Source organism: Camponotus vicinus, unplaced genomic scaffold, assembly GCF_025532165.1.
Source record: "Camponotus vicinus isolate PSW18456_S1 unplaced genomic scaffold, iyCamVici1.0 SCAF_4, whole genome shotgun sequence".
Taxonomy (NCBI): domain Eukaryota; kingdom Metazoa; phylum Arthropoda; class Insecta; order Hymenoptera; family Formicidae; genus Camponotus; species Camponotus vicinus.
This window is the reverse complement of record NW_028141976.1, coordinates 11,140,288-11,166,300: the sequence shown is the minus strand read 5'-3', so window position 1 is coordinate 11,166,300 and position 26,013 is coordinate 11,140,288. Positions and strand designations below refer to the sequence as shown.

The window sequence follows — 26,013 nt, the reverse complement described above, 5'->3', positions numbered from 1 at the left end:
TATATGTATAATCGTAATAATATATATTAGACTACCAATGAAATGTGCTGTACTGGATGAGGTCAAATGAGGGTGCAGTTTACAGCTTTTCATTGAGTTGCCTAGCTTTCAAATAAATTTTTTTAAAGTTATATAATAATATATAAAAGTAAAAAAAAATAATGTTATCAAAGATGATGGTGCAGAGAATTATGAATTTAATATACATTTAATACACATTAAATTTAATATACATTAAAAGCCTCTCCTGTTAAATGCTACGTCCCGATCTACAACAGGTAATTTAAGCCCTAAGCCTTAAGAAATTGACCAATCACAGTCGAGTATTCGCTTCATACTTGACTGTGATTGGTCAATTTCTTAAGTCTTACGCCTTAAAATCTCAAGCATAGTCTACAATGAGATTTTAAGGAGACTTAAGGCGTAAGACTTAAGAAATTGACCAATCACAGTCAAGTATTAAGAGAATACTCGACTGTGATTGGTCAATTTCTTAAATCTTACGCCTTAAGTCTCTTTAAAATCTCATTGTAGACGACGCATCATTGTAGACGCCGCTTAAGGGCCGCTTCGACCAAACTCCGATTAAAGGCCTGTGCGTTGACTGAAGTTTAATTTTACGTACGGAGTTAAATTTACGATCTATATTTAACGTAACGTAATGCGATACGGAAGACCTTGTGCGGAGGTCCTAAGTCTCCTTAAAATCTCATTGTAGACGACGCATAAGGCCGGGTTTACAGTAGGTAATTTAAGCTTAAGCCTTAAGAGGTTGACCAACCACAGTCAAGTATGAAGAGAATACTCGGCTGTGATTGGTCAGTTTCTTAAGGCTTAAAGCTTAAATTATCTATTGTAGATCGGGATTAATTCTCAGCACCATCATCTTTGATAAAATAATTCTTTTTTACTTTTATATATTATTATATAACTGAAAAAATTTATTTGAAAGCTAGGCAACTCAATGAAAAGCTGTAAACTGCAGCCTGCAGCCTCATTTGACCTCATCAGTACAGCACATTTCATTGGTTGTCTAATGCTGCAGTAATTACTTCTTATGAGACCTTATTTTTAATTTTTTAGCAAAATATTTTATTATTAATAAAAATATACAAAGACCTCTTTATTTTATCAACTAACTGTAATGAAATATAACTAAGAAATTACAAGAAAAAAATAAAAACTTATTTGTCTACACGTGACTCTGTCAGAGAAGAATGCGAGAATACTTATTTGTTACTTATTAAACACAAACAAAGCCAATGCACGATATCATTTGACAACAGTAGCGGTATCAGCTTTAGTAGCCTCTGTAGAAGTACTTTCCAGAAATTTTGCTTTATCTACATCAGTAGTGTTCACTAAGTATCGCATAGTCACATTTGACTTTATCTTAAAACACAAACCAACATAAATTTTTGTTTTAACATGTTTATACTCCTCCTTGTCAAAAACCTTGAAATACTGTTTATCAATAATTTGTTTAAGAGCATCTTGTGATCTTTCTGTTTCATTTGCCTTGCAATATTTCCATTCAAATATGGCTCCAACTGTTCTAAGAATTACAAGCATGTCAAATTCGTGTTTTCTTCCTCGCTTTTCCTTGGAGATCTTTTGACAGACCGCTCTGTTAGCTTGTGCACTGAAAATTGTACTATTATATGCCAAATAAAAAAGAATGTGATGTAACTCTGACTCATTATATGGAATTGTCGCACCTTCTGAAAAGAGGCCTGAAACTGCATTAACGAGTTCACGAAATGGTTTTTCTTTACTTTTTTCAGTTTCCTCTTCATCATTTGCCATTAATAGCAAATTCCTCAGTGCTTGTATATACTTTTCTATATTTTCAGGCTCGAGTTTATACTTTGTACTAAACATCGATTCACTGTAACATTTACGTTCGATTACGCTCTTTATCTCCCAATTTGGTATCTTCAGACTTACAATGTGCGCATTCTTTTCAACTGCATTCAACAAACCATTATCCCACAGAAGCTGTAAGAAGTAATTCACTTGCGAGGTTTCTAATTTATTCTGTGAATCACAGATTGTCTTTTTCAGTTCCAAAATATTATCAACTGTTGGCTCAGCTAGTTCTATTTGAATGTTCTCATCTTCAAGAAGTTTCTCGATTGGCTTTTGTATCTGAGATTTCACAAACAAGTTTCCTAAAATATCCACAAAGCCTGACCTGGCCCAATAGCTATCAAACATTTTTCTCTTTTCTGTAACACTATTTTGCAAATAATTTATGACAGACCAGCTATTGTAAATTCTTGTTTCTTCACTATTTAATATTTGGTATCCATTGTACCACTCTTTGACACCATCAGAATCTTTCACTGCTTGAAATTCACTTTTCTCAAATAGACTATCTACTTCCTGTGCTGTAAATCCATATACTCCAGAAAAATTATCTTCTTGCAAGAATAAAACATTACAATGATTGCGTAATTCCCAGGAAAATACTCCAGATAAACGAACACAGGAATTAAGTAATGCACGTGCCACAATTTTTTGATCCTTTAAGCTTGCCGACATCAGATGGCTAATACAATTTAACAGGTATCGCAGGAGTTTATCATCCATGTTCTCCATAATAGCTTTCATAATGGGCGCGTCGGTCTCGTCTATGAGAATAACAACTTTTTTGTTGAAGTGAGAATACAAGATTTCAGACAAGAATCGCAATCCGTATTGTACATTAGTTTGGGACAGTTCTTTCAGTCTATTATGGTTATAATAGTTCAAAAATACTTCGATATCTTGTATTTTCTTATCTTTAAAACTGCAAGAACCATCAGCAGCTATATCAAGAAGGTAAGAATGCTGCCGGAATGCCCGACAAAGAGCTTCCTTCAGCGATTCTAAAATGTCTCCCTTTGTTTCTCCTCCTACATCTTTAAGACTCATAAATATCACGGGGTACTGACCACAATGTTCCTTAACGAACTCTGGATGCTCAAAACCTAGCTGCAAATTCATAAACAGCTTGTAATTATCACCATCTTCTGGATTTGAAATTGGCTTTGCATCTTCATTTACTGTTATCTTCAAAAAGTTCTCGAGCATATTCATAAATGTGGATTTTCCGAAACGGCTCGGGGCTGTTATACGAATCACAGATGCTCCACATTTAAAGAAACTTTTTATATACTTGCTCTTATCCACAAATGTAAGTTTTGATTTGACGATCTTAAAATCCATTGTAGAGAGATCAGCTATATCTGATTCCTTCGGTAACTGTAAACAAAATCAGATAGGCCCCATTAATTTTGCTAATCACACTCAAGATATGCATGAAATATATACCGGCAGTCAAGAGAAGAAGGTCGCAATACCAACAGAACGTGCGAAAGCGCAAGCGAGTACAGATGCAGCCATAGCAGAAAACATGCAAAAAAGGCGAAAAAAAAATTACTTCAGCATATGCCGGTTAATAAATTTAACTAATTCTTACCTCGTCGAAGTTCCCTGGCTTATTCTTTGTTCCGTATTTTGTATGATCGACACCACAATTGATAGAGAATTCAGGTACAGTAACACTTCCAATTTTGGCATCGTTACTTTCAGGTTTGTCATCATTCCTGTTGACAGATCCATCCTCCGTATTCATTCTTCGTCTTTGTCTTTTTTTGTCTGGTTCATCCATAAATTGTCTATAACAGAGATATTACCAATGAATAAATAAATTAATAAACATTAATGGCATTATAGCGAATTTTATTGAATTAATACATATAATAAGTATATTGTAAGGGGATGAAAGATAGCTGCGGTTTCCGAGATAGAAACCACGCCGTCAGGTAATGGGCGAGCCGGGAGGGGAATGCCTGATGATAGAGATTTCGGGATAAATAAATACAATAAATGACCCGGAGAATACCGAGATAGAGAACGCTCGGCCAGTTTACCGATGGCTACAGGCCAAACTCGCGACGAGAACAACAATACTGTCCGAGGAACGACCACAATCATAAGGCTTAGACCGGGAAAAATGCGCAATAGCCACCACGTGCAAAGTAACGGCCTCGTGCTCACTGTACGACGACCGGAAAAAAGACTCTCGCCGGTAGTCGTGGTCGCTCATCTTGGGTCGCGCCAAAAACTCTCACAGCCAATCGTCTTGCGCCACGTCACTCACCGTGGCGCACTAGCGCCATCGCAACCGCACGTCAGGGCATCGATCATGTAATTTTGAGCGGAATTTTTCACTTTTCACTTTTTACTCAATGATTTCACGTGAATTTTTCACGAATCACTTTGCGATTGTATAGCAAAATGAAAAGTGAAATTACCAAAGGGGGAGACTAAAACCTATAGATTACAAAATTACTAATATTCACGGTCTTACATACAGGTCTGGAAACTCCGGTGGTGGGGGAGGTCTCACTTAGGCCGGTATTCATAGTCCGATCTTATATTTGAGATCGTCTTAAGTTCGATCTTAAGACGCTTTCTAGATTCATATTTAAAAAAAAGGCGGGATTTGAGCAAACTCTTAAGACGTATCTTGTTTAAGATGATCTTATTTGGAAACGTCTTAATATGATTCATAAAACCCATTAAGCATAGAATTAAGATTATCTTATTAATCATGAATTCATAGTCATTAAAGAACTTCTTATTTCACGCACACACTGACAAATAAGACGATCTTCGCCAAGACATGTGCGAGGACGTCTTATTGGAACAGTTATCTGCGTATGCTTGTAACGTTTATAGATAAATAAAATTAATAATTCTATAATAGTGATTAGACCACTTGAAACTAGAAGAAAGGGAAAAAGTTTAATTCTGTAAGTGAAAAATAGAGATAGTCTGACCTGCATTTTCTTGTTCTTTCTGTTTTACATCGTTTTTTTTTACATTCTAACCTAAAATATTTACCCACACAATAGTGTGAAATAACGACGATAAACTAGACATATTCAAAACAAACAAATCCACACAATTTTTCGTAACATTTCATAATTTACTTTACAGAATTGCTTGATTATACATATTATTTTTAAACAATGGATTTAGAAGATCCAAGAAATTTGGAACTACATGATTTAAACTTGAATGACGACGAAGAAGTAGAAGATATAATGATGCGTGCTCCTAAGCGATATTTCCGTGATTACCAAAATCCTTTTGAATTTTACAATGACAAAGAATTTAAAAGAAGATTTCGGTTTTCCAAAAACTCAGTAATGTTTGGCATTTTACCATTAATAGAGGAAGGACTTGCCAGAATAAATAATCGAGGCTTGCCAATATCTCCTATCATACAATTATTAATATGTTTAAGATTTTATTCGACAGCTAGTTTTCAGGTATATAAATTACACACACATTTGTGTGTGTGTGTGTGTGTGTAATATAATACACATTAAATTATTAAATAAAATTTAATATTTTTACAGCTTGTTATAGGTGATATAATAACAATATCGCAACCAACAATTTCACGAATTGTATTTAGAGTGTCTATTTTATTGGCCAGCTATATTAATCGATATATAAAAATGCCATCATCAGAAGAATCATTTGGTGAGAATAAACGATTATTTAAAGAACTTGGACGTGGTAATGGAGGTATAGGCTTTCCTAGTATTGATGGTGCAATAGATTGCACACATATTCGTTTAACGCATACAAGGCTCCAAAATATTGATGAAATTTATAGAAATAGAAAAGGTTATTTTTCTTTGAATGTTCAGGTATGTATATACATATATACATATTTATTGTTTGAATAATTAAAGAAAATATTGCAAAAAAGCAATATATATAAAACAAAAACTCATTCTTAACTCATTTTTTCTCCTTGTAGGCTATTGTCGGGCCACGCACTGAAATTTTAGATATTGTTCCAGAATGGCCAGGTAGTCAGCACGATAGTCGAATCTTTCAAAATTCTCGCATATTTATGCGATATAAGCAAGACCAATTAGATGGGATGCTTGTTGGAGATGCTGGATATCCCGCATTGCCTTTTTTACTTACGCCAATTAATAATCCTACGACAGATGAAGAAATAAGGTTACATATGTATTTTATAACTATAATTTAAAAATGTCTATATAATAGTAACATATAAATATTATTGCATATTAATATGCAAATATATTACATAAATACCTTGCAAAGTATTAATTTCTATATTTGTAGAAGATTTATTAATTTTGTCTCCTATATTCGTAGAAGATTCACCATTTTCGTCTTCTATAATTATAGGAAAATCATCAAGATTTAACGTTTCTATATTATCAGTAGATATGGCATCAAATGCAGCTCTACGCTTATCTGAAATGTGTAGGAAAAAAATTTGTTTATGGTAGACAAAGTTGAAAAAATAGAATTATATTTTTAATATCTTCTGTGCTAATAAAAGATTACTTTCATACATACTATTAATTTCTGTCTCAGTCATGTTGGATGAAAAGGCAGCTGGAGCAGTCTTCATGAGATCAGGCGCAATATTAAGAATATCAGGGTCGATAGTTGCTTCTGTCTCTTCTGGTCCTCCACCAGTTGCCATACGGAATTGTCTCTCTTTTGTCAATGCTTCTCTTTGGCTTTGTTTTAGATTTGTCCATAATTTTTTCAATTGTTGGACTGTTCTCTATTAAAATATTTTACATTATTATATGTCGATGCACTATTATCGTAGTTCTTACCTCTTCACAAATTAAAGTTGACTGATTGTATTTATTAGAAATTTCACTCCAGGCACATTCTTTGTCTTTCAATGTTGCACCGTCACTTTTCTTTATTTCTACTATATGTTTATATTCTTCTAGGATTTGCAGAAACACTTTTTTCTCCATGTTTGTATAGTGTTTACTTTTACTTTTAGGTGCTTTTTCTTTACATGACATTCTGTAAACAAAATAATATTTTAATTACAAAAAACTTAAAATATATAATTTTTATGTAAATAGACCTTTTACTTACATTGCTAAAATAAGAATGTTCTTCTCTGTTTAAAAAAGTTATGCACACAATTTTCTCTTTTGATTAAAATTATGATTCAATTTGCATATGATTAGAGGTTATGAATATCTTTTAATCATATAAACTAGATAGCATAACACTTCCTAAAATTGAATTCCAAATGCAATGTTTTAATTGGTGAATCCAACGGAAATATTACGGAAACACCCGATTTATAAATAAGCATTGCCTTAAGTACATCTTTATAAAGGCGATCGTATATCACATAAGAATTATTTAAATAAAAATTTCTCAATTAAGATTATCTTATATCGCGACTATGAATTATATCGTTCTTGAGATTATTTTCATTGAATAAGTCAATCTTCACCAAGACGGTCTTGGGCATTACCTTGAGCTTCGACTATGAATACCGGCCTAAAGCGCTCATATGGGCGAGGGGGCTGTGAAATTTGCGGTAAGGGCCTGAGCAGAATGGCTGCCTTATAATTTTAAGACTATGTTTTATGCCTTTAATAAAGGTGGAAGCACATAAAATTACAGGAGCCATAAGCAGAATGCAGAAGTCATAGCGCATGCGCTATGATTCTGAATTCTGCCTATGGCTTGTGGATTTTCAATCTACATAAAAATACATAATGCATAGCCACGGGCATAACTCACTGTAGCCGGTTCTAAAACGTATCGCGTTATCAAGAAAAAATAATTAAGGACGAATATTACACATTATATTTATTAACACGTAAGTATTATCACTATTTAATTATCCATGTAATGAAAATACAAACTGATAATGATCGTATATAATTATTCGTGTAAATTGTCCCAATTTCATAAATATATTATTTTGAGGTTAATTTGATTTTGTGTGCACATTTCTGGAATTGTAATTTATTGCAAAATAAACGAATCTTTACATAATTTTCGGTACATTTCATGCTTAATGCTTTAAATTTATAGAATCAATCCTCATGGCCTACGATCACATGGATTACTGTCATAATAATAATATTAACATGTCCGAAAATGAAGGAAATGAAAACTTGAATCCTGAAGTGATGTTACAGGATGACGAAAATAGGACCTTTGATGACATGTTAATAAATATTGTGAAAGGCTATCCACACCTATATGACAGTAGTTCCAAAGATTATCGCGATGTGATAAAAAAAGAGAACTCTTGGGTAGAAATATCTAAAATTTTAGACACGCCTCGTAAGTTTTATTTTTTAATGTTTAACAATATTAACACTGAACTATTCAATTCATTAACATGCATTTGTACTGAAGTTGAATTCAATCAATTAGTCGATTATTAAATTTATATATTTAATATATATTTCAGCTGACGTTTGCTGCAATCGATGGATTCGTTTGAGAGAATCTTTCTCTAAAGAAAAAAAGAAGAGACAAAATGAAACGACTAGTGGAAGTGGAGCCTCTAAAAGACGAGGATTTATATACTTCGAATCTATGAAATTTATTGACAAATTTGTCAAAACTAGGAAGTAAGAATTCATTACTTTTGATTCTATGATCTTATTAGCGAGACACTATACAGTGTAGATCATTATAATTTATTATTTAACATTATTATTTTAAAGAACTTAAGATTTGACTGAAATTTATGATAGAATCAGAATTCATAATTCTAGAAGTAGATTTATTATATTTATTATATTTATATTTCAATTTTTCTCGATTATCTGTGTTTGTCAAGGAGAATTAATTGACATGTTTTACCACATTCTTATTAATTCGCAAATTTAATCAAATATAATATGATTTCAGTTCGATGACCAATATCAAGTTCAAAAGTCAAAAAAGTTCTAATATTTCTGATTCGAAAGACAAGGATTTAAATAAAGAAATTTCGAATTGGGTGCAGCATGGCAAACAAGTTCTAGAAGAAGAAAGAACTCCATTGGTACAAATTGATAATACATTTTCACCATTAAAAAAATCCCTAATGTCGGAAACATCATCCACTATCAGCAATTTTGATGATGCGTCATGCGCATCTTCTTCGACATCAGAAAGTAATACGAACGATTTCGTACATGATTCATTGTTAGCTGGATTACCTATTAATTCTTCACACCTTTCTCCAACGAGCTCTACTTGCACTTTCAAAAAGCCGTCATATATGAAAGGCAAATTTAATCCAAATATCTCAGTTAAAAAAGACGGTAAAAAAGAATGTGAAAACGATGATTTCGAAATATCTTTCATTAATTTAAATAAAGCAGTTACCGAACATTTAAATTCTAAAAAATATGGTGCACAAATGCAGAATGATCTAGATACTTCATTTTGCAATCTGATTATGGCAGAATTGAAGCAAATGGATAATAAAGAAAAACAGATAAAAAAACAAGAAATCATGCAAATTTTGTGGAGAAAGGAAAACTTGTGAGTAAAACGATTTTAGTAATAAAATATATAATTTATGTTTATACGTACATGTAATACTCTTGCTTTAAGAATACTGTGATATTGTTTATTATTCAGTTGTGATTATAAAGTTTATTATTAAGTTGTGATTATTAAGTTTATTATTAAGTTGTGTGTATTAAGTTTTGTAATAAAATATATGGGTATTATTATATAATAACAATAATAATAATAATAATATTTAAAAAATCTTGTACTATTTATTTTATATTTACATAATAAATACATATTAACATTACATTTCACAATATAACACACGTGTGTAATCAATGATGAAATGTTTAGATGAAGTCTTGATTTTGTCCTCTCGTTACGTAATCATACTGCCAATCGACAATTCCATTTGGAGTCATAAAATAATTGCAAAGACTGTCCCTAATATGTGTCGCAAATACTACACCATTTTCGTTATTTTCAATAATTTCATCATTGTTTTCAAATTGTATAATATTACCTTCTTCGTTCCTTAAGAAATTGTGCAAACATATAGTTGTTAAAACATATTTATTAATATTTTCAGGAGTCGCAGCGATCGGTCTATTATAAATACCCCACTTTTTTGCCAAAATTCCAAATGTATTTTCTATTATACGCCGGGCTCGCGAAAGTCTATAATTGAATATATTTTTGCGTTCCCCCAAATACCGTCCAGAATATGGTCGCATCAAATGCTTTCCAATGGGAAATGCTTCATCTCCAATAAAAAAATAAGGCATTTGTATATCGGTTCCGCTTAAGCAACTGGTTCCTTCTGGAATATCCAGCATTCCATTCTCCACATTCAAGTCGCTGTTTCCATAAATTCCCGCATCACTGTTTTTCCCCATGGATCCAATATCGACCAAAGTGAATTTATAGTTGTAATCACACACAGCCATAAGCACGATGCTGTATCGTTTATGATAATTGAAGTACAACGAACCAGAATTCGGGGGGCATTGAGCATCGACATGTTTTCCATCTACTGCCCCCAAGCAATGTGGAAAATTCCATAATTTCCAAAAACCCTCAGCAATTTGCAAATATTCTTCTCTCGAAGGAGGTCGTAGATAGATAGGACTAAGAAGTCTTCCAAATACGTAACACGTCTCTTTAACTATTTTATGTACGGTTGATAGACCGACACGATAGGCAAAAGCAATTGTTGGAACTTTGTCACCAATCAAAAATCTGTAACATCATTATCAATATTATGATATTAATTACCAAATTGTTTTTACACATATGTATTGTTAAATTACGAGTGATCCGCATATATACCTCAATGTCAAAGCAATTCGATGCTCTGGTTCAAGTGCCCGTGGACTTCGTTTTATTAAACTTGGGTTAAAATCATCGATGCGAGATGTAGCAGATCGATTCGATACAGCTATTTCAACCTGCGAAACGATTTTATCAAGGGTTATGAATTATCTTTTAAGCATAGCGAAAGATGTTATACAGTTTCCCAATAATAACGAAGAAAAAGATGAGCTGGCTTATCGTTTTTCAAAGGTTACATCTTAAATAAAAGAGAGAAAATTACTTCTAATTATTATTGAATTGTTATAAATTAAAATAATAAATAATTATTTCTTTTCAGATATCAGGTTTTCCAAATGTATTAGGATGTATTGATGGATCGTATATAAACATTCGAACTCCTAAGTATAAAATAAGATCTACTTACGCTAATCGACATGACAAAACGAGTCTTGTATTACAAGGAATTTGTGATGATAAGAAGAGATTTATTGACGCCTTCACTGGAGTGGCTGGCAAACTTCACGATAGCAGGACATTCACATTATCCTTCATAAGCAAAAATATTAGTGGTATATGTCAAAATGGAAAGTATCACTTGTTAGGCGATAGTGCTTACCCAATAAGGGAATATCTTTTAACACCTTATAAAGATTATGGAAATCTTATTCGATCACAAAGAATATATAACAAAAAGCTTTGTGGAACTAGAGTGCTTATCGAAAATGCATTTGGCTTGTTAAAGTCGCGATTTCGTCAGTTAATAGAATTACAATTTCACGATGTCAAAAAAATGTCAAAATTTATAATGGCATGTTGCGTATTGCACAATTTGTGTATTGATTTGAAGGATTCATTCGACATAGAATTAATAAACGAGCCCAATAATGATGAAATATTTAATATCGATGATCCCCAAGTTTTGGGAGAAATAGAAGCAAAAAGAAGAGGAGAGCAGAAGAGAAATGAAATATGCGAGTCATTTGATAATAGTTAATAGTAAATTCTTATTCTATTATTAATGCCTTAATTTGTGTAACAGTCTTTAAATTAAAATAAAATAAAAAATAATAGTAATGAACACAAAACATGACACAATATTAAGTTTGGTAGAATATTTGGAAATAATGCAAGTACTTTGGTACAATATTTGGAAGTAATACCGTTTACTCGGCTAACCCTGAAGGGGTTTACATGTATATAAATGTATATAACTTTTTCGTTGAAAGTGTTTGGAATGTTATATTATTCACTTTTCTTTTCGTAATATTTCTCACAAAATTGTTTAAACAACTCAAGTTTTTCTCGATGTTTTCGTTCTCTACCTTCTTCTTTCTTTTCATGTATTTCCTTCAAAGTGTCTTCGACACTTCGATTCTTATTAGAAATCTTCTTTTTCTTAGCATTTGTCTCTTTATCAGAAACGTTTTCTTTGGTTTCATTTCCAAGATTAGATAATGTTCGTTTCTTGTTTACAACTAGATGTTTGGCCATTAAAACCTATATTTATACACAAATAATGTTAAAATTATAAAATATAATTAAAAATTTATAAGATTGATTACATGATTTAAAATTAAAATTATACCTCAGGTTCTATGCTATCATCTAATCCTACAATTCCTGATAATTCATTTTCATAAGGAACAGTCATTTTACTCCGCCCTGTACTTTTGTTGTTATCGATTGCCTTCTTCTTTCGTTTCATGATGGTTTTATACCGATTTTCACATTGCAGAGATGTTTTGGACACACCAAGAATATTTTTTAAGTCCATTGCTATTTTCTCCCACATAGTTTTCTTTGTTTTAAATTCTTTCATCGGACCAATCATAACCATGTATTGACCATATTTATCTAGGAGTAATTTCGTTTCACCTTCACTCCATTCTGCCAAATCTTAAAATATTTATATTATTAGACCTTCATTGCATTGATAAATGTCTATTATAATTTATTTACCAAAAATATATTACTTTTGCTATTATCAGTCTCGTCTACTTCTGAATTTTCTTGCGATTTCTGAACATTGCTACATCCAGCCTGGGATTCACAATTGTTAGTTTCTGAATCGGGATGATCGCAATTAATATGATTCAATATAGTCTTATATGATCCAACAATTCCACAGAAACTGCACTCTACATTTATTTTTTCCATTATGCTTTCAATCCTAAATGAATAATATCAAATATTAGTAAAAACTCAAAGATTCCCACACAACATTATGTCGTCTTAAAGATGTCTTAAAGACGTCATGAAATTTCTAAAGACGTCTTAAGAAGTTATCAGAATTACATCTTTATGACGTCTTTAAGACGTCTTATGTCCCGATTTAAGATATCTATCGGGCATTGTTTTAAGACGTCTCACTCAAGACGTCCCAATCAAGATATAATTAAATGTCTCACTCAGGATGTTATAAAGACGTCTCAGACATTTCAATTAAGACGACTTTTAGACGTGCGTAATTCGGTCGGTAAAATAGCTGCATTGATTTATTGATTTATTCTATAATAAATAACAAAACTCATCTTAAGTTCATTTCTTTATTATATTTTGAATATTTATACATATTTTTATGAACACTATATGCTCCTAATAAATAATTTACGATTACTTTTTAAATTATATCTTATATGATATAGAGAGGAGAATATTACAAGAGAATTATGTATTAAATAAAATACGAATTTAAATGAAGTAATAAAGAATAGAATATGAATGTAAATATATCATAATAAAGAAATACATAAAAATATACTTTAATTTCTAATAGAAATAAACTACTTTAATATTTTTCAAAATGTTTCTTGTGATAAATAAAAAATGATTTTTACTCTATTCATTTATGTGTATAGCATATATATGCTGTGTATATACATACATACTATAATACAAGATTGAAATCTTATGATCTGTACAATCTAAATCATATTATTTTAGTCATTTTTATCAAGGACCTATAGCTTACTATTCTGCTGAATTTACTTCCAAAATTGAACAATTGCTAGCTTAAATCTAATTAAGTTAAACTCTAGTCTAGCTAAAATGATTTAGTTTAAAAGAAAATGGATAGAATTTTTTCTTACAGGATTTCTCTGAGAGCAAAAATTGCAGATCCATAATTTTGCACGATAGTCTACTTGATATAATGGATTTAAAATAGCTCTGCATGTAAATCTTGTACATAAAACTGGATCATATTGAATTGGCGGAAGATCTACTCGTTCCTTAATTGGTTGATACAAAGTTTTCAATGGTACAACTAGTCTAGTAGCATCAATACGCGATGATGACCAAGCATTCCATTGCGCACATCGTCACAATCTTCATTTTGTTGAATAAAATCTTCATATGTCATAGTGCTGTAAAAAAATATACAAAAGATAATTAATATATTTTTTTTTACAATATAGAATTTAATTTTTTACACACACACACACACACACAAAATTAAATATATAAGTGAAATATGATTTAAGATATACATTTACATATATTAAAAAACATATATTAATTTCAATGTTTTCTCATTTTCAACACTAAAAATGTTATGCAGCAACATTATACAGCCCTATTGTTTTTTAAATAACATCGTATGGAATTTTCAATAATTTACCAACCTTTTTCTTCTTGTTTCTTAAATAGTTGAGGCGATCTCCCGCATGTCGTAACCATTCTTGGATGGTCTTTTTAATATCGTGCATATTACTTTTTTCGTCGTCCGAAACGTATGCTGAAAAACGATTTGTTACATAATTATTAAAATATTTTGTGCTTTAATTCCAATAGTTAGAATAGGGTAGTCATGAAGTAAAGTATAGCTATAAACGTTTGCAACTTTTGGAAAGAATATAAAAATTTTGATCCGTAAAAAATTGGAAAGAGTATAAAGTGTAGAAGAATATTTGAACGAAATTTGAAGTAAGATCTTATTAATAATTCTGAAGAAAAATTTAAAGTTAAAAGTGCACGTTACATCTAAGCATATGTTAGATACTATCTCGAATACTGATGTTCGAATACATTAAAGGTGCAACTATTTTTAAACAATATTACATAAAAAGGAGAAATAAAAATATATCTTAAAGAAATAATAATTACCCATAATAACTGTGACAAAACTTGTGTCCTTAATTGCCGTTGATCCTTTTTGGCCTGTCCATGATAATTTGCGGCACAATTCATCCGATAATGTGTATTTTATAATATTCCTTGTCTTGTGAACGAAAGTGTTTCCTCCAATTTTTGCAATTTTCCTTTTCTATAACAGAATGTTACAAAAATGTTTAATAATATTTTCAATTTAAGCCGCTTGAAGAAAAAGGAAACATGAATTTAATATATTTTAAGAGCTTCTTTCAAAATTACTAAGCGACAAAAGGCAGCAAAAATTGTAATAAAATTTAAAAGAATGTTATATATTACGCTTTAAGTAAATTTAAGTAAATATTTTATACTATATATCTAAATTTGCGCACTAATAACCGCGTGTCTTTTGATTTTTATTTGCCTTTTTACCCCTTAGTAATTTATTATTATGTTGAGCCTATTATTTTCATTATTTTATTTTTCACAATTGTTTTTATTATATGAATAAATAAATAAATAAATAAATAAATAAATATATATATATATATATATATATATATATATATATATACATATATACATATATACATATATACATATATATATATGTATATATATATATATATATATATATATATATATATATATATACGGGGTGTGTCAGACCACCCGTATCAGCCGAATATCTCGAAAACCGAGAACGGCAGACAAAAATGTTTTGTATAAAAGTTATAGGGTTTCAAATAATGCACAGTAATATTAGTACGACCTTGAATAGCGTTGTCAAGATCATGTGAAGGTTGTCCTTCAATTTCTTAAATGGAACCATTTATTTTTCATTGCGTTATTATTCTTGTAGCTTATCTCGAGAGCTTTCCAAAACACTATAATTAAGTTAGTTTTCATTAAGTACTTGTAGAGTTATGAGGCTTGAAATCGTTTCTTAATTTTATATAAACCGTAAAATATCTTATTTTGTACATAAAAGTATTAAGGTGAGGTAATCGTAAAATATTCATTTTTCGATTACCTCACCTTAATACTTTTATGTACAAAATAATGAGAGGAATCAATTGGTGTAAAGAAAACATAGTTATTTTTAAGAAAAAATTGTAATTGTTAATTGCAAATTACATATTTTTTTTTCGAAACAACTATGTGTTTTTTTTACACCAATTATCTTATCTTAATACTTTTATGTACAAAATAATGAGAGGAATTAATTAGTGTGACACCCAGTATATTCAATATCTAGATTTTGTCTTCTACTTTTATCTCTACAAAAGAATTTTTGTTGTTGATTGAATTATAGAAATATACATTTATTTCACATTTAAAAATAGAGAGAAGAAGAAAAAAGAAATGGACGCAAAAACAGAAAAGTACTCACTAATTGTTTCCGAATCTCTCTGTCCTTTTGGAGATCCGTGTCAAATTTGAAAAATTCGTCAACTGTTGATAGCGGAAATTCCGGCAATAATTGGACTTCGTCATTATTATATATTGTATTAGCTGGTCCTGCGTTATTTATTAAATTTATTATTATCTCCAACTGTCTCGTATTCCTTTGTATGAGATTTTTAATAATTTTTTGTTCGATACGACACGCATCTGTATAAGATAAAAAAGAAAAATATTTATTTCTCTTTATAAGTATCATTAAAATTATCTGTTTAGTTATTTTACACAAGTACATACATACGAAATTAAGTACATATAACATATTGCTATTATAAGTACAATATAACGATATAATTAAGAAGGAAGAATAAAGAATAAAGTTTAATACATACCATAGCATTTTTCCAACTGATTGCCGTTGGCATTGAAAGTTGTCATGTCATCACCGTCAAGCACATTATCGGGGCTAATCATATTGTCACCAATATCATCATCATCATTATTATTATCAGGCACATTGTCATTATTAAGCCTATTACCATCATCACGCACATTAGCATTACCGCAAGACACGTAATCACCTACTAAACTTTCGTTCAACCATTCCTCATCAGTAATGTCAACATCTGTAAATATAAAGTCTGTGAGTTCATTTTGTTAGTTATACTGTTCATCACAGTGTTATTAAATTTCATTCATTGTAAACTATTTTATATAATTTTCACTTAACGCACAACCACAATCACAATCGCACTCGATGAAAGATGGGAAGAAAGGAGCATCTCAGATAAAGTTTTCATTTATCTTATGATAGCAGTCATTTGTCATAAGTTGCTAGTGTATTCGCAATATATACTGTGTCCATTTTGTGTGCAACATTCAATTTAATTTCAAATAACTGCATTATTGCAAATATTGCAAATATGCAATAATGCAGTTATTTGAAATTAAATTGAATGTTGCACACAAAATGGACACAGTATATATTGCGAATACACTAGCAACTTATGACAAATGACTGCTATCATAAGATAAATGAAAACTTTATCTGAGATGCTCCTTTCTTCTTTCAGTTAAAAAGAATGTCAAAAAATATATATTGATATATGAAATATGAGACCTAAAAGTATCAATAAGTTTTAAATATATCATGTGTTTTATACAAATAACAACTTACCTATAAAAACTAGTTTTATTTGGGGAATTATTGAATACTTGAAGAATTGTGATCTGCGTAAATGATACATAAATTGTGGACACAAGGAAAAATTTTCTGCCAATCTAAAGCTAGTTGGATCATCTTTTGCATATTCTCCGAATTTTTGATACTGCAATAATAAGATTTTACACCTCAAAATAGATAAAATATATATTTATGTGTAAATCTATATGTATAAATATATTAAGTTTAAGCTTTATATTAAGTGTAATTGGGCACAATTTTAATGATAGAAACTACTAACAAGTCTAATCAGAATATGATCAACCCATCTTCAAACATTTGGACCATCATCACTTTCTGCTCGAAATACAGTTAAACGTGACATAAAAACAGCTGTTGCTTCCTCAAATTCTATACTTACATGATGCAAAGATGATGATTCATCTGCCCAACTAATAATTAAAGATATCCCTATAACATCATAAATATTTATGATATATTATTATTTATGATATTATAAATATTTATGATATACATATAATGTATAATAAAAAATATATTTACTTTCTTGCAATAGTAGTAACTCTAATTCGCCTTTGTCCATTACTATGTTAATATTGGATAATGAATTGAATACAGCCTCTTCCACTTTGCGGAATTGGGGCTGTATGTTAATTTGCAACTTCAAAGAATAATGCTGTTGTTGTAGATGGTGTCAATGAACAAAATTTCCACTGACAAGTAAGCCTACTTCTTGTAGTACTCCAACACTTGATCCTTTCTCCCACTGACATACAAAAGATCCAATTGCTCCAGGAACTTTAATTTTCTGAGATGTTTTTACTTCTAAGATTGCATTGAATGCTATTTTCAAATCACCCTTGGCATCTGTAGCAAATATTCGTTGAAAAGTTTGTTTGAATAATGAAGAATTAAATGAATCCCCCATCATCATATGACCACCAGTAGAGTTGCAATATTGTCGCCTTTCTAATAAACCAGTTTGGTGTCAAGAGCACAAAAATAAATATCTATTATAAATATCTATTATGGCCATTAGTTGCAGCACGTGATGCAAGTGTATCATAATGCTTAATTGCCTTTTTATGCTTAGCATTATCTTTTTGAATATTATGATGTGATCTGATTGGTTGTCATAAATCATCAGTTACAACTTGGCCAGGTCCTTGAGAACATGGTCCGCCAACAAATAGCATAATCCTTAAATACATTGATAGCATTATATGTAGGATTACAATGAAAAACATAACATATATACATCATATTACAACATATAAATACCTAGCATCAGTATTTGCATAACTAGCTTCTAAGAGATCCGTGGCGACTGCTAATGCCACAATTGTAGATCGCAATGAACGTTTCTCTGGCCCAACAGACCATGGATCACGTTGCAGTTCTCCTAAAAGATCTGTCGAACTGTCTCATATCACACTTATGTACTGGTTACAAAAAGCGATTAGCAGCTGGCAATAGTTACGCACCAGGTCCTCTTGGTTGATTTGGATTTTGTCCAGGAATTAGTCTACCTATACCTATCAAAATGTAATGTGAATAAAATGCAATAAAGTAATAATGAAGAACAATGACTAATATAGTAAATATAACTTGGGACTTATTCTATTCGTACCTAACATATCTTGAACTTGTTTTGGTTGAAGATCCTTTGTGCTTCTAATTCATGAACTTGAATCATTTTGCCAAATGTGATAAGACCAATAAGAGCATTGAGTGAAAGCAGAGACAATGACATTTGTAATGAATCTTTAAGTGCCTCTAATTCTTCATCATCCAGACATATGTATCCGCAAAAAGTAAAAATATTGATGGCAAACATTGGGCACGCTAAATAATACATATAAATACATACAATTGGACTGAGATACAATAATATTTAAAGTAATATATAAGTAACATATATATATATATATATATATATATATATATATATATATATATATATATATATATCATAAATTTATATATAATAAAAACTATAATAAATCATGTAATGTCAATAAATGATAATAAAAAAAATGTTCGAAAAGAATCAAATCTTAAAAAAAGTAAAATCAAAAATATTTGTTTCATAATATAACTATTCAACATATATAACACATATATAACACTATTATTCAAATAAATGCATACATTTTGATCATTTAAATATATTTCCTTTTTGTTTCTTATTTCGAAGAATTTCCTCATAAATTCTTTTTGCAAAGTTTTTTTCTCATAATTATTAATATAACTCACAATATGTGTATTATAATGTAACTTAAAAAAAATAATATATAATGATAACACAAATTTAGAATTTATTGAAATATAAAAATATCTTTACAATATTTTTATGAATACTATATGCTCCTAATAAATAATTTGATTTTTTAAATTATCTTATATGATATAGACAGAAAATTACAAGAGAATTATGCATTAAATAAAATACGAATTTAAATGAAGTATAAAGAATAATAAAGAATATGAATGTAAATACATCGTAATAAAGAAACACATTAAAATATACTTTAATTTCTAATAGAAATAAACTACTTTAATATTTTTCAAAATGTTTCTTGTGATAAATAAAAAATGATTTTTGTTCTATTCATTTATAATACCTTATTACTTACCACAATAGTCTATTTGATATAATGGATTTAAAATAGCTCTGCATGTAGATCTTGTACATAAAACTGGATCATATTGAATTGGCAGAAGATCTACTTGTTCCTTAATTGGTTGATCCAAAGTTTTCAATAGTACAACTAGTCTAGTAGTATCAATACGCGATGATGGCCAAGCATTCCATTTATGGAACGCACACCGTCACAATCTTGTTGAATAAAATTTTGTTGAATAAAATCTTCATATGTTGTCATAATGCTGCAAAAAAAATATACAAAAGATAATTAATATATTTTTTTACAATATAGAGTTTAATTTTTTTACACATACATACATATACATATATATATATAACGTAGCATAAAGTTGTAAGCGAAATGAACCAAATCCATTTCCTACTATGGCCATGTTCCAAAATTCACTGCCAGCGCTGAAAATATATAATATACGTAACGTGAACTAAAGATTTTCAGCGCTGCCAGTGAATTTTGGAACACGCCCTAAGCCCATTCTACAATGGCAATAACAAGGCTGTAGGAGTAAAGAATAAACTGTTTCTAATGAAGTAAAGACAAGAAGTAACGAAATAGAAATTCTCATTAGTACTCTAAGGTAATAGTAGTACAAAATGAGAATTGTCTATTTCATTACTTCTTCTTCTTTACTTCACTAAAAACGATTTAATCTCTACTCCTACAGTCTTGTTACTGCCATTGTAGAATGGGCTCTATGTATGTTCTACGGCGGACGCGCAATAAGAATTAAGAACGCAGAATTCTTCCGTGACTGCGTATGCGAGACCACCGTAGAACGCACGAAATCCATAGGAAATGGATTTGGTTATTTCGCTTACATCTTACAACCTTATGCTATGGCCATTGCAGACCCGGCTTTAAATATCATTAATTCTTACCTGTGCAAAGCACTGCTCAACTTTGGTAAATGGAATAATTTATTTTCCAACTCGACCCCGTCTAATGCCTGGCTGGCCTGGCACCGCGGCCATCTTAAAAATGGCGTCTTAAAGTAAATGTTCTTAAAAACATCAGAAAGACGTCTATTGGTCAGGTCTTAAAGACGTCATAAGAAAGGCATGTTTAAGACGTTTAAAAAAATACGTCTTAAATTGAATGTCTTACAGACGTTAGAAAGACGTCTATTGGTCAGGTCTTAAAGGCGTCATAAGAAAGGCATGTTTAAGACGTTTAAAAAAATACGTCTTAAATTGAATGTCTTAAAAACATCAGAAAGACGTCAATTGGTCAAGTCTTAAAGGCGTCATAAGAAAGGCATCTTTAAGACGTTTAAAAAAATACGTCTTAAATTGAATGTCTTAAAAACATCAGAAAGACGTCAATTGGACAAGTCTTAAAGGCGTCATAAGAAAGACATGTTTAAGACGTCTTCAAGACATGCATGTTGTGTGGGTTAGATTAAAATTTTTTTATTTGTGCCATTGCATGTAATAATTTATTGCATGTAAGTGTGTACAATTATTGATAAATACGTGATATTCTTGATCATCTTCTATATTATTTAATTACATATAGTAAAAATCATTACTTAACTGAACACGAGATGTCGAGGTTACTTTTTCGTTCTTCCCGCGATTTAGTCAACTCAAGTGGCACTGAAAATTTCGGCGTGTTCTTTTTCACCTGCACTATTCAGTGCAACCCATGGAACTTGTCCAGTGTTCGTGTGAACTGAGTGCGCACTGGTGCGCACTAACTTTTTCCCAATCGAAAACGCTATTAAAGACGTCTAGAGGACTTTAAGACATCTTTAAGTTGTCTTCTAGATGTCTTTTGGACATGTGTGTTGTCTGGGTTGGCTAACTACATACTGTAAAAATGATTAATTTTTTATAATTATTCTAATTACTCACAAACGTTTTTAATCACACTTCAAACATCTTCATACGAAATACAAACGATTCCATAAGGAGATTTTTGGTTGGCAGAAAAATTTCCGGCTAACTTAATACGAATGAAAAATTCACGTGAAATCATTGAGTAAAAAGTGAAAAGTGAAAAATTCCGCTCAAAATTACATGATCGATGCGTGCGGTCCTGACGTGCGGTTGCGATGGCGCTAGTGCGCCACGGTGAGTGACGTGACGCAAGACGATTGGCTGTGAGAGTTTTTGGCGCGACCCGAGATGAGCGACCACGACTACCGGCGAGAGTCTTTTTTCCGGTCGTCGTACAGTGAGCACGAGGCCGTTACTTTGCACGTGGTGGCTATTGCGCATTTTTCCCGGTCTAAGCCTTATGATTGTGGTCGTTCCTCGGACAGTATTGTTGTTCTCGTCGCGAGTTTGGCCTGTAGCCATCGGTAAACTGGCCGAGCGTTCTCTATCTCGGTATTCTCCGGGTCATTTATTGTATTTATTTATCCCGAAATCTCTATCATCAGGCATTCCCCTCCCGACTCGCCCATTACCTGACGGCGTGGTTTCTATCTCGGAAACCGCAGCTATCTTTCATCCCCTTACAATATACTTATTATATGTATTAATTCAATAAAATTCGCTATAATGCCATTAATGTTTATTAATTTATTTATTCATTGGTAATATCTCTGTTATAGACAATTTATGGATGAACCAGACAAAAAAAGACAAAGACGAAGAATGAATACGGAGGATGGATCTGTCAACAGGGATGATGACAAACCTAAAACTAACGATGCTAAAATTGGAAGTGTTACTGTACCTGAATTCTCTATCAATTGTGATGTCGATCATACAAAATATGGAACAAAGAATAAGCCAGGCAACTTCCACAAGGTAAGAATTAGTTAAATTTATTGATCGACATATGCTAAAGTAATTTCTTTTTCGCCTTCTTTGCATGTTTTCTGCTATGGCTGCATCTGTACTCGCTTGCGCTTTCGCACGTTCTGTTGGTATTGCGACCTTCTTCTCTTTACTGCTGGTATATATTTCATGCATATCTTGAGTGTGATTAGCAAAATTAATGGGGCCTATCTGATTTTGTTTACAGATACCGAAGGGATCAGATATAGCTGATCTCTCTACAATGGATTTTAAGATCGTCAAAACAAAACTTACATTTGTGGATAAGAGCAAGTATATAAAAAGTTTCTTTGAATGTGAAGCATCTGTGATTCGGATAACAGCCCCGAGCCGTTTCGGAAAATCCACATTTATGGATATGCTCGAGAACTTTTTGAAGATAACAGTAAATGAAGATGCAAAGCCAATTTCAAATCCAGAAGATGGTGATAATTACAAGCTGTTTATGAATTTGCAGCTAGGTTTTGAGCATCCAGAGTTCGTTAAGGAACATTGTGGTCAGTACCCCGTGATATTTATGAGTCTTAAAGATGTAGGAGGAGAAACAAAGGGAGACATTTTAGAATCGCTGAAGGAAGCTCTTTGTCGGGCATTCCAGCAGCATTCTTACCTTCTTGATATAGCTGCTGATGGTTCTTGCAGTTTTAAAGATAAGAAAATACAAGATATCGAAGTATTTTTGAACTATTATAACCATAATAGACTGAAAGAACTGTCCCAAACTAATGTACAATACGGATTGCGATTCTTGTCTGAAATCTTGTATTCTCACTTCAACAAAAAAGTTGTTATTCTCATAGACGAGACCGACGCGCCCATTATGAAAGCTATTATGGAGAACATGGATGATAAACTCCTGCGATACCTGTTAAATTGTATTAGCCATCTGATGTCGGCAAGCTTAAAGGATCAAAAAATTGTGGCACGTGCATTACTTAATTCCTGTGTTCGTTTATCTGGAGTATTTTCCTGGGAATTACGCAATCATTGTAATGTTTTATTCTTGCAAGAAGATAATTTTTCTGGAGTATATGGATTTACAGCACAGGAAGTAGATAGTCTATTTGAGAAAAGTGCATTTCAAGCAGTGAAAGATTCTGATGGTGTCAAAGAGTGGTACAATGGATACCAAATATTAAATAGTGAAGAAACAAGAATTTACAATAGCTGGTCTGTCATAAATTATTTGCAAAATAGTGTTACAGAAAAGAGAAAAATGTTTGATAGCTATTGGGCCAGGTCAGGCTTTGTGGATATTTTAGGAAACTTGTTTGTGAAATCTCAGATACAAAAGCCAATCGAGAAACTTCTTGAAGATGAGAACATTCAAATAGAACTAGCTGAGCCAACAGTTGATAATATTTTGGAACTGAAAAAGACAATCTGTGATTCACAGAATAAATTAGAAACCTCGCAAGTGAATTACTTCTTACAGCTTCTGTGGGATAATGGTTTATTGAATGCAGTTGAAAAGAATGCGCACATTGTAAGTCTGAAGATACCAAATTGGGAGATAAAGAGCGTAATCGAACGTAAATGTTACAGTGAATCGATGTTTAGTACAAAGTATAAACTCGAGCCTGAAAATATAGAAAAGTATATACAAGCACTGAGGAATTTGCTATTAATGGCAAATGATGAAGAGGAAACTGAAAAAAGTAAAGAAAAACCATTTCGTGAACTCGTTAATGCAGTTTCAGGCCTCTTTTCAGAAGGTGCGACAATTCCATATAATGAGTCAGAGTTACATCACATTCTTTTTTATTTGGCATATAATAGTACAATTTTCAGTGCACAAGCTAACAGAGCGGTCTGTCAAAAGATCTCCAAGGAAAAGCGAGGAAGAAAACACGAATTTGACATGCTTGTAATTCTTAGAACAGTTGGAGCCATATTTGAATGGAAATATTGCAAGGCAAATGAAACAGAAAGATCACAAGATGCTCTTAAACAAATTATTGATAAACAGTATTTCAAGGTTTTTGACAAGGAGGAGTATAAACATGTTAAAACAAAAATTTATGTTGGTTTGTGTTTTAAGATAAAGTCAAATGTGACTATGCGATACTTAGTGAACACTACTGATGTAGATAAAGCAAAATTTCTGGAAAGTACTTCTACAGAGGCTACTAAAGCTGATACCGCTACTGTTGTCAAATGATATCGTGCATTGGCTTTGTTTGTGTTTAATAAGTAACAAATAAGTATTCTCGCATTCTTCTCTGACAGAGTCACGTGTAAACAAATAAGTTTTTATTTTTTTCTTGTAATTTCTTAGTTATATTTCATTACAGTTAGTTGATAAAATAAAGAGGTTTTTGTATATTTTTATTAATAATAAAATATTTTGCTAAGAAATTAAAAATAAGATCTCATAAGAAGTAATTACTGCAGCATTAGACAACCAATTAAATGTGCTGTACTGATGAGGTCAAATGAGGCTGCAGGCTGCAGTTTACAGCTTTTCATTGAGTTTCCTAGCTTTCAAATAAATTTTTTCAGTTATATAATAATATATAAAAGTAAAAAAGAATTATTTTATCAAAGATGATGGTGCTGAGAATTAATCCCGATCTACAACAGATAATTTAAGCTTTAAGCCTTAAGAAACTGACCAATCACAGCCGAGTATTCTCTTCATACTTGACTGTGGTTGATCAACCTCTTAAGGCTTAAGCTTAAATTACCTACTGTAAACCCGGCCTTATGCGTCGTCTACAATGAGATTTTAAGGAGACTTAGGACCTCCGCACAAGGTGTTCCGTATCGCATTACGTTACGTTAAGTATAGATCGTAAATTTAACTCCGTACGTAAAATTAAACTTCAGTCAACGCACAGAAGAAATCGTAACGTAAAGACATTTCGTCTTTCAAACATATTTCAATTATCTACGCTTATCCACGATCCATGATATATTATGCGATTATGCGGAATTAATAATAAATTAGTCATGGATTAAAAGTTACAAAAGAGATAAATTTGCTCGTTTTGCTTACACTTAAAGTCAGTACACATGAGAAAATTTTAGTATTTACCATAAGCAAATCGACCAATCACAGGACGGCGTCCATTTTATATAGCTTCCGGCTAACTTCACAATATAAAAAAATTTAATTAAAATTAAACGAATGACTCACAAACCTTTTTAATTATACTTCAAAACTCTTCATACGAAATACAAACGATTCATAAGGAGAATTTTTAATATTTAGTTATGTTGGCTAACTACATACTGT

At 31.3% G+C, this 26,013-nt stretch overlaps 6 protein-coding genes across 17 annotated transcripts in view; 2 read left to right on the top strand and 4 right to left on the bottom strand.

The window, feature by feature from the left end:
• The window catches only part of LOC145969742 (uncharacterized), a 28,178-nt gene extending 3,076 nt beyond the window's left edge, over nucleotides 1–25,102 (top strand). Inside the window, exons 1-3 of one of the 4 annotated variants that reach the window (XM_083095946.1) lie at nucleotides 22,101–22,291; nucleotides 22,547–22,745; nucleotides 22,972–25,102. In XM_083095946.1, the coding sequence (XP_082952072.1) occupies nucleotides 22,116–22,291; nucleotides 22,547–22,745; nucleotides 22,972–24,936 (2,340 nt within the window). In that variant the 5' untranslated portion in view covers nucleotides 22,101–22,115 and the 3' untranslated portion in view covers nucleotides 24,937–25,102. Of the gene's footprint in view, nucleotides 1–22,100; nucleotides 22,320–22,546; nucleotides 22,746–22,962 lie in introns of those variants that run through there. The other 3 variants (XM_083095945.1, XM_083095947.1, XM_083095948.1) reach the window with 3 other exon arrangements.
• LOC145969743 (uncharacterized) overlaps nucleotides 1,109–26,013 on the bottom strand; it is a 29,189-nt gene continuing 4,284 nt past the window's right edge. Inside the window, exons 1-3 of one of the 5 annotated variants that reach the window (XM_083095949.1) lie at nucleotides 3,918–4,098; nucleotides 3,464–3,662; nucleotides 1,109–3,246 (exon numbers count right to left, since the gene is read on the bottom strand). In XM_083095949.1, coding sequence (XP_082952075.1) covers nucleotides 1,273–3,246; nucleotides 3,464–3,662; nucleotides 3,918–4,093 — 2,349 coding nt within the window. In that variant the 5' untranslated portion in view covers nucleotides 4,094–4,098 and the 3' untranslated portion in view covers nucleotides 1,109–1,272. Of the gene's footprint in view, nucleotides 3,247–3,463; nucleotides 3,663–3,741; nucleotides 4,099–26,013 lie in introns of those variants that run through there. The other 4 variants (XM_083095950.1, XM_083095951.1, XM_083095952.1 and 1 more) reach the window with 4 other exon arrangements.
• LOC145969757 (myb/SANT-like DNA-binding domain-containing protein 3) lies at nucleotides 6,338–7,460 on the bottom strand. The gene is made up of 4 exons (XM_083095983.1): nucleotides 7,340–7,460; nucleotides 6,949–7,091; nucleotides 6,672–6,873; nucleotides 6,338–6,616 (listed from the first exon to the last, which is right to left on the bottom strand). The coding sequence occupies exons 3-4, from the start codon at nucleotides 6,870–6,872 to the stop codon at nucleotides 6,353–6,355; spliced, it is 465 nt and encodes a 154-aa protein (XP_082952109.1). The 5' UTR covers nucleotide 6,873; nucleotides 6,949–7,091; nucleotides 7,340–7,460; the 3' UTR covers nucleotides 6,338–6,352.
• Nucleotides 7,415–9,572, top strand: LOC145969749 (uncharacterized). Its single transcript, XM_083095963.1, has 4 exons — nucleotides 7,415–7,690; nucleotides 7,909–8,163; nucleotides 8,294–8,456; nucleotides 8,740–9,572. Exons 2-4 carry the CDS (start codon nucleotides 7,920–7,922, stop codon nucleotides 9,362–9,364), a joined length of 1,032 nt encoding a protein of 343 aa, XP_082952089.1. The 5' UTR covers nucleotides 7,415–7,690; nucleotides 7,909–7,919; the 3' UTR covers nucleotides 9,365–9,572.
• LOC145969754 (uncharacterized) lies at nucleotides 9,583–12,840 on the bottom strand. Its single transcript, XM_083095978.1, has 4 exons — nucleotides 12,621–12,840; nucleotides 12,233–12,543; nucleotides 10,663–12,144; nucleotides 9,583–10,572 (listed from the first exon to the last, which is right to left on the bottom strand). The coding sequence occupies exons 1-3, from the start codon at nucleotides 12,802–12,804 to the stop codon at nucleotides 11,890–11,892; spliced, it is 750 nt and encodes a 249-aa protein (XP_082952104.1). The 5' UTR covers nucleotides 12,805–12,840; the 3' UTR covers nucleotides 9,583–10,572; nucleotides 10,663–11,889.
• Nucleotides 13,180–21,134, bottom strand: LOC145969750 (uncharacterized). Of its 5 annotated transcripts, XM_083095966.1 has the most exons (13): nucleotides 20,868–21,134; nucleotides 20,289–20,384; nucleotides 19,960–20,212; nucleotides 18,954–19,168; nucleotides 18,605–18,858; nucleotides 17,867–18,523; nucleotides 17,724–17,773; nucleotides 17,318–17,468; nucleotides 16,533–16,766; nucleotides 16,130–16,350; nucleotides 14,752–14,911; nucleotides 14,271–14,383; nucleotides 13,180–14,012 (listed from the first exon to the last, which is right to left on the bottom strand). In XM_083095966.1, exons 6-13 carry the CDS (start codon nucleotides 17,904–17,906, stop codon nucleotides 13,998–14,000), a joined length of 984 nt encoding a protein of 327 aa, XP_082952092.1. In that variant the 5' UTR covers nucleotides 17,907–18,523; nucleotides 18,605–18,858; nucleotides 18,954–19,168; nucleotides 19,960–20,212; nucleotides 20,289–20,384; nucleotides 20,868–21,134; the 3' UTR covers nucleotides 13,180–13,997. The 5 variants fall into 5 exon arrangements, with proteins under 5 accessions (XP_082952092.1, XP_082952093.1, XP_082952091.1 ...); XM_083095967.1 differs by lacking the exon at nucleotides 20,289–20,384 and having other exon boundaries at nucleotides 18,932–19,168; XM_083095965.1 differs by lacking the exon at nucleotides 20,289–20,384 and having other exon boundaries at nucleotides 20,868–21,132.

Coding starts and splice junctions, on each gene's coding strand:
- LOC145969757 (XM_083095983.1), bottom strand. CDS start 6,872: ATGTCATGTAAAGAAAAAGCACCTAAAAGTAAAAGTAAACACTATACA. Junction 6,617..6,671: donor CAACTTTAATTTGTGAAGAG/GTAAGAACTACG, acceptor ATATTTTAATAG/AGAACAGTCCAACAATTGAA.
- LOC145969749 (XM_083095963.1), top strand. CDS start 7,920: ATGGCCTACGATCACATGGATTACTGTCATAATAATAATATTAACATG. Junction 8,164..8,293: donor TAAAATTTTAGACACGCCTC/GTAAGTTTTATT, acceptor TATATATTTCAG/CTGACGTTTGCTGCAATCGA. Junction 8,457..8,739: donor AAATTTGTCAAAACTAGGAA/GTAAGAATTCAT, acceptor ATATGATTTCAG/TTCGATGACCAATATCAAGT.
- LOC145969754 (XM_083095978.1), bottom strand. CDS start 12,804: ATGGAAAAAATAAATGTAGAGTGCAGTTTCTGTGGAATTGTTGGATCA. Junction 12,544..12,620: donor CGAGACTGATAATAGCAAAA/GTAATATATTTT, acceptor AAATATTTTAAG/ATTTGGCAGAATGGAGTGAA. Junction 12,145..12,232: donor ATGATAGCATAGAACCTGAG/GTATAATTTTAA, acceptor GTATAAATATAG/GTTTTAATGGCCAAACATCT.
- LOC145969750 (XM_083095966.1), bottom strand. CDS start 17,906: ATGGACAAAGGCGAATTAGAGTTACTACTATTGCAAGAAA. Junction 16,767..17,317: donor AATAAAACTAGTTTTTATAG/GTAAGTTGTTAT, acceptor TTATATTTACAG/ATGTTGACATTACTGATGAG. Junction 16,351..16,532: donor TCAGTTGGAAAAATGCTATG/GTATGTATTAAA, acceptor TATCTTATACAG/ATGCGTGTCGTATCGAACAA.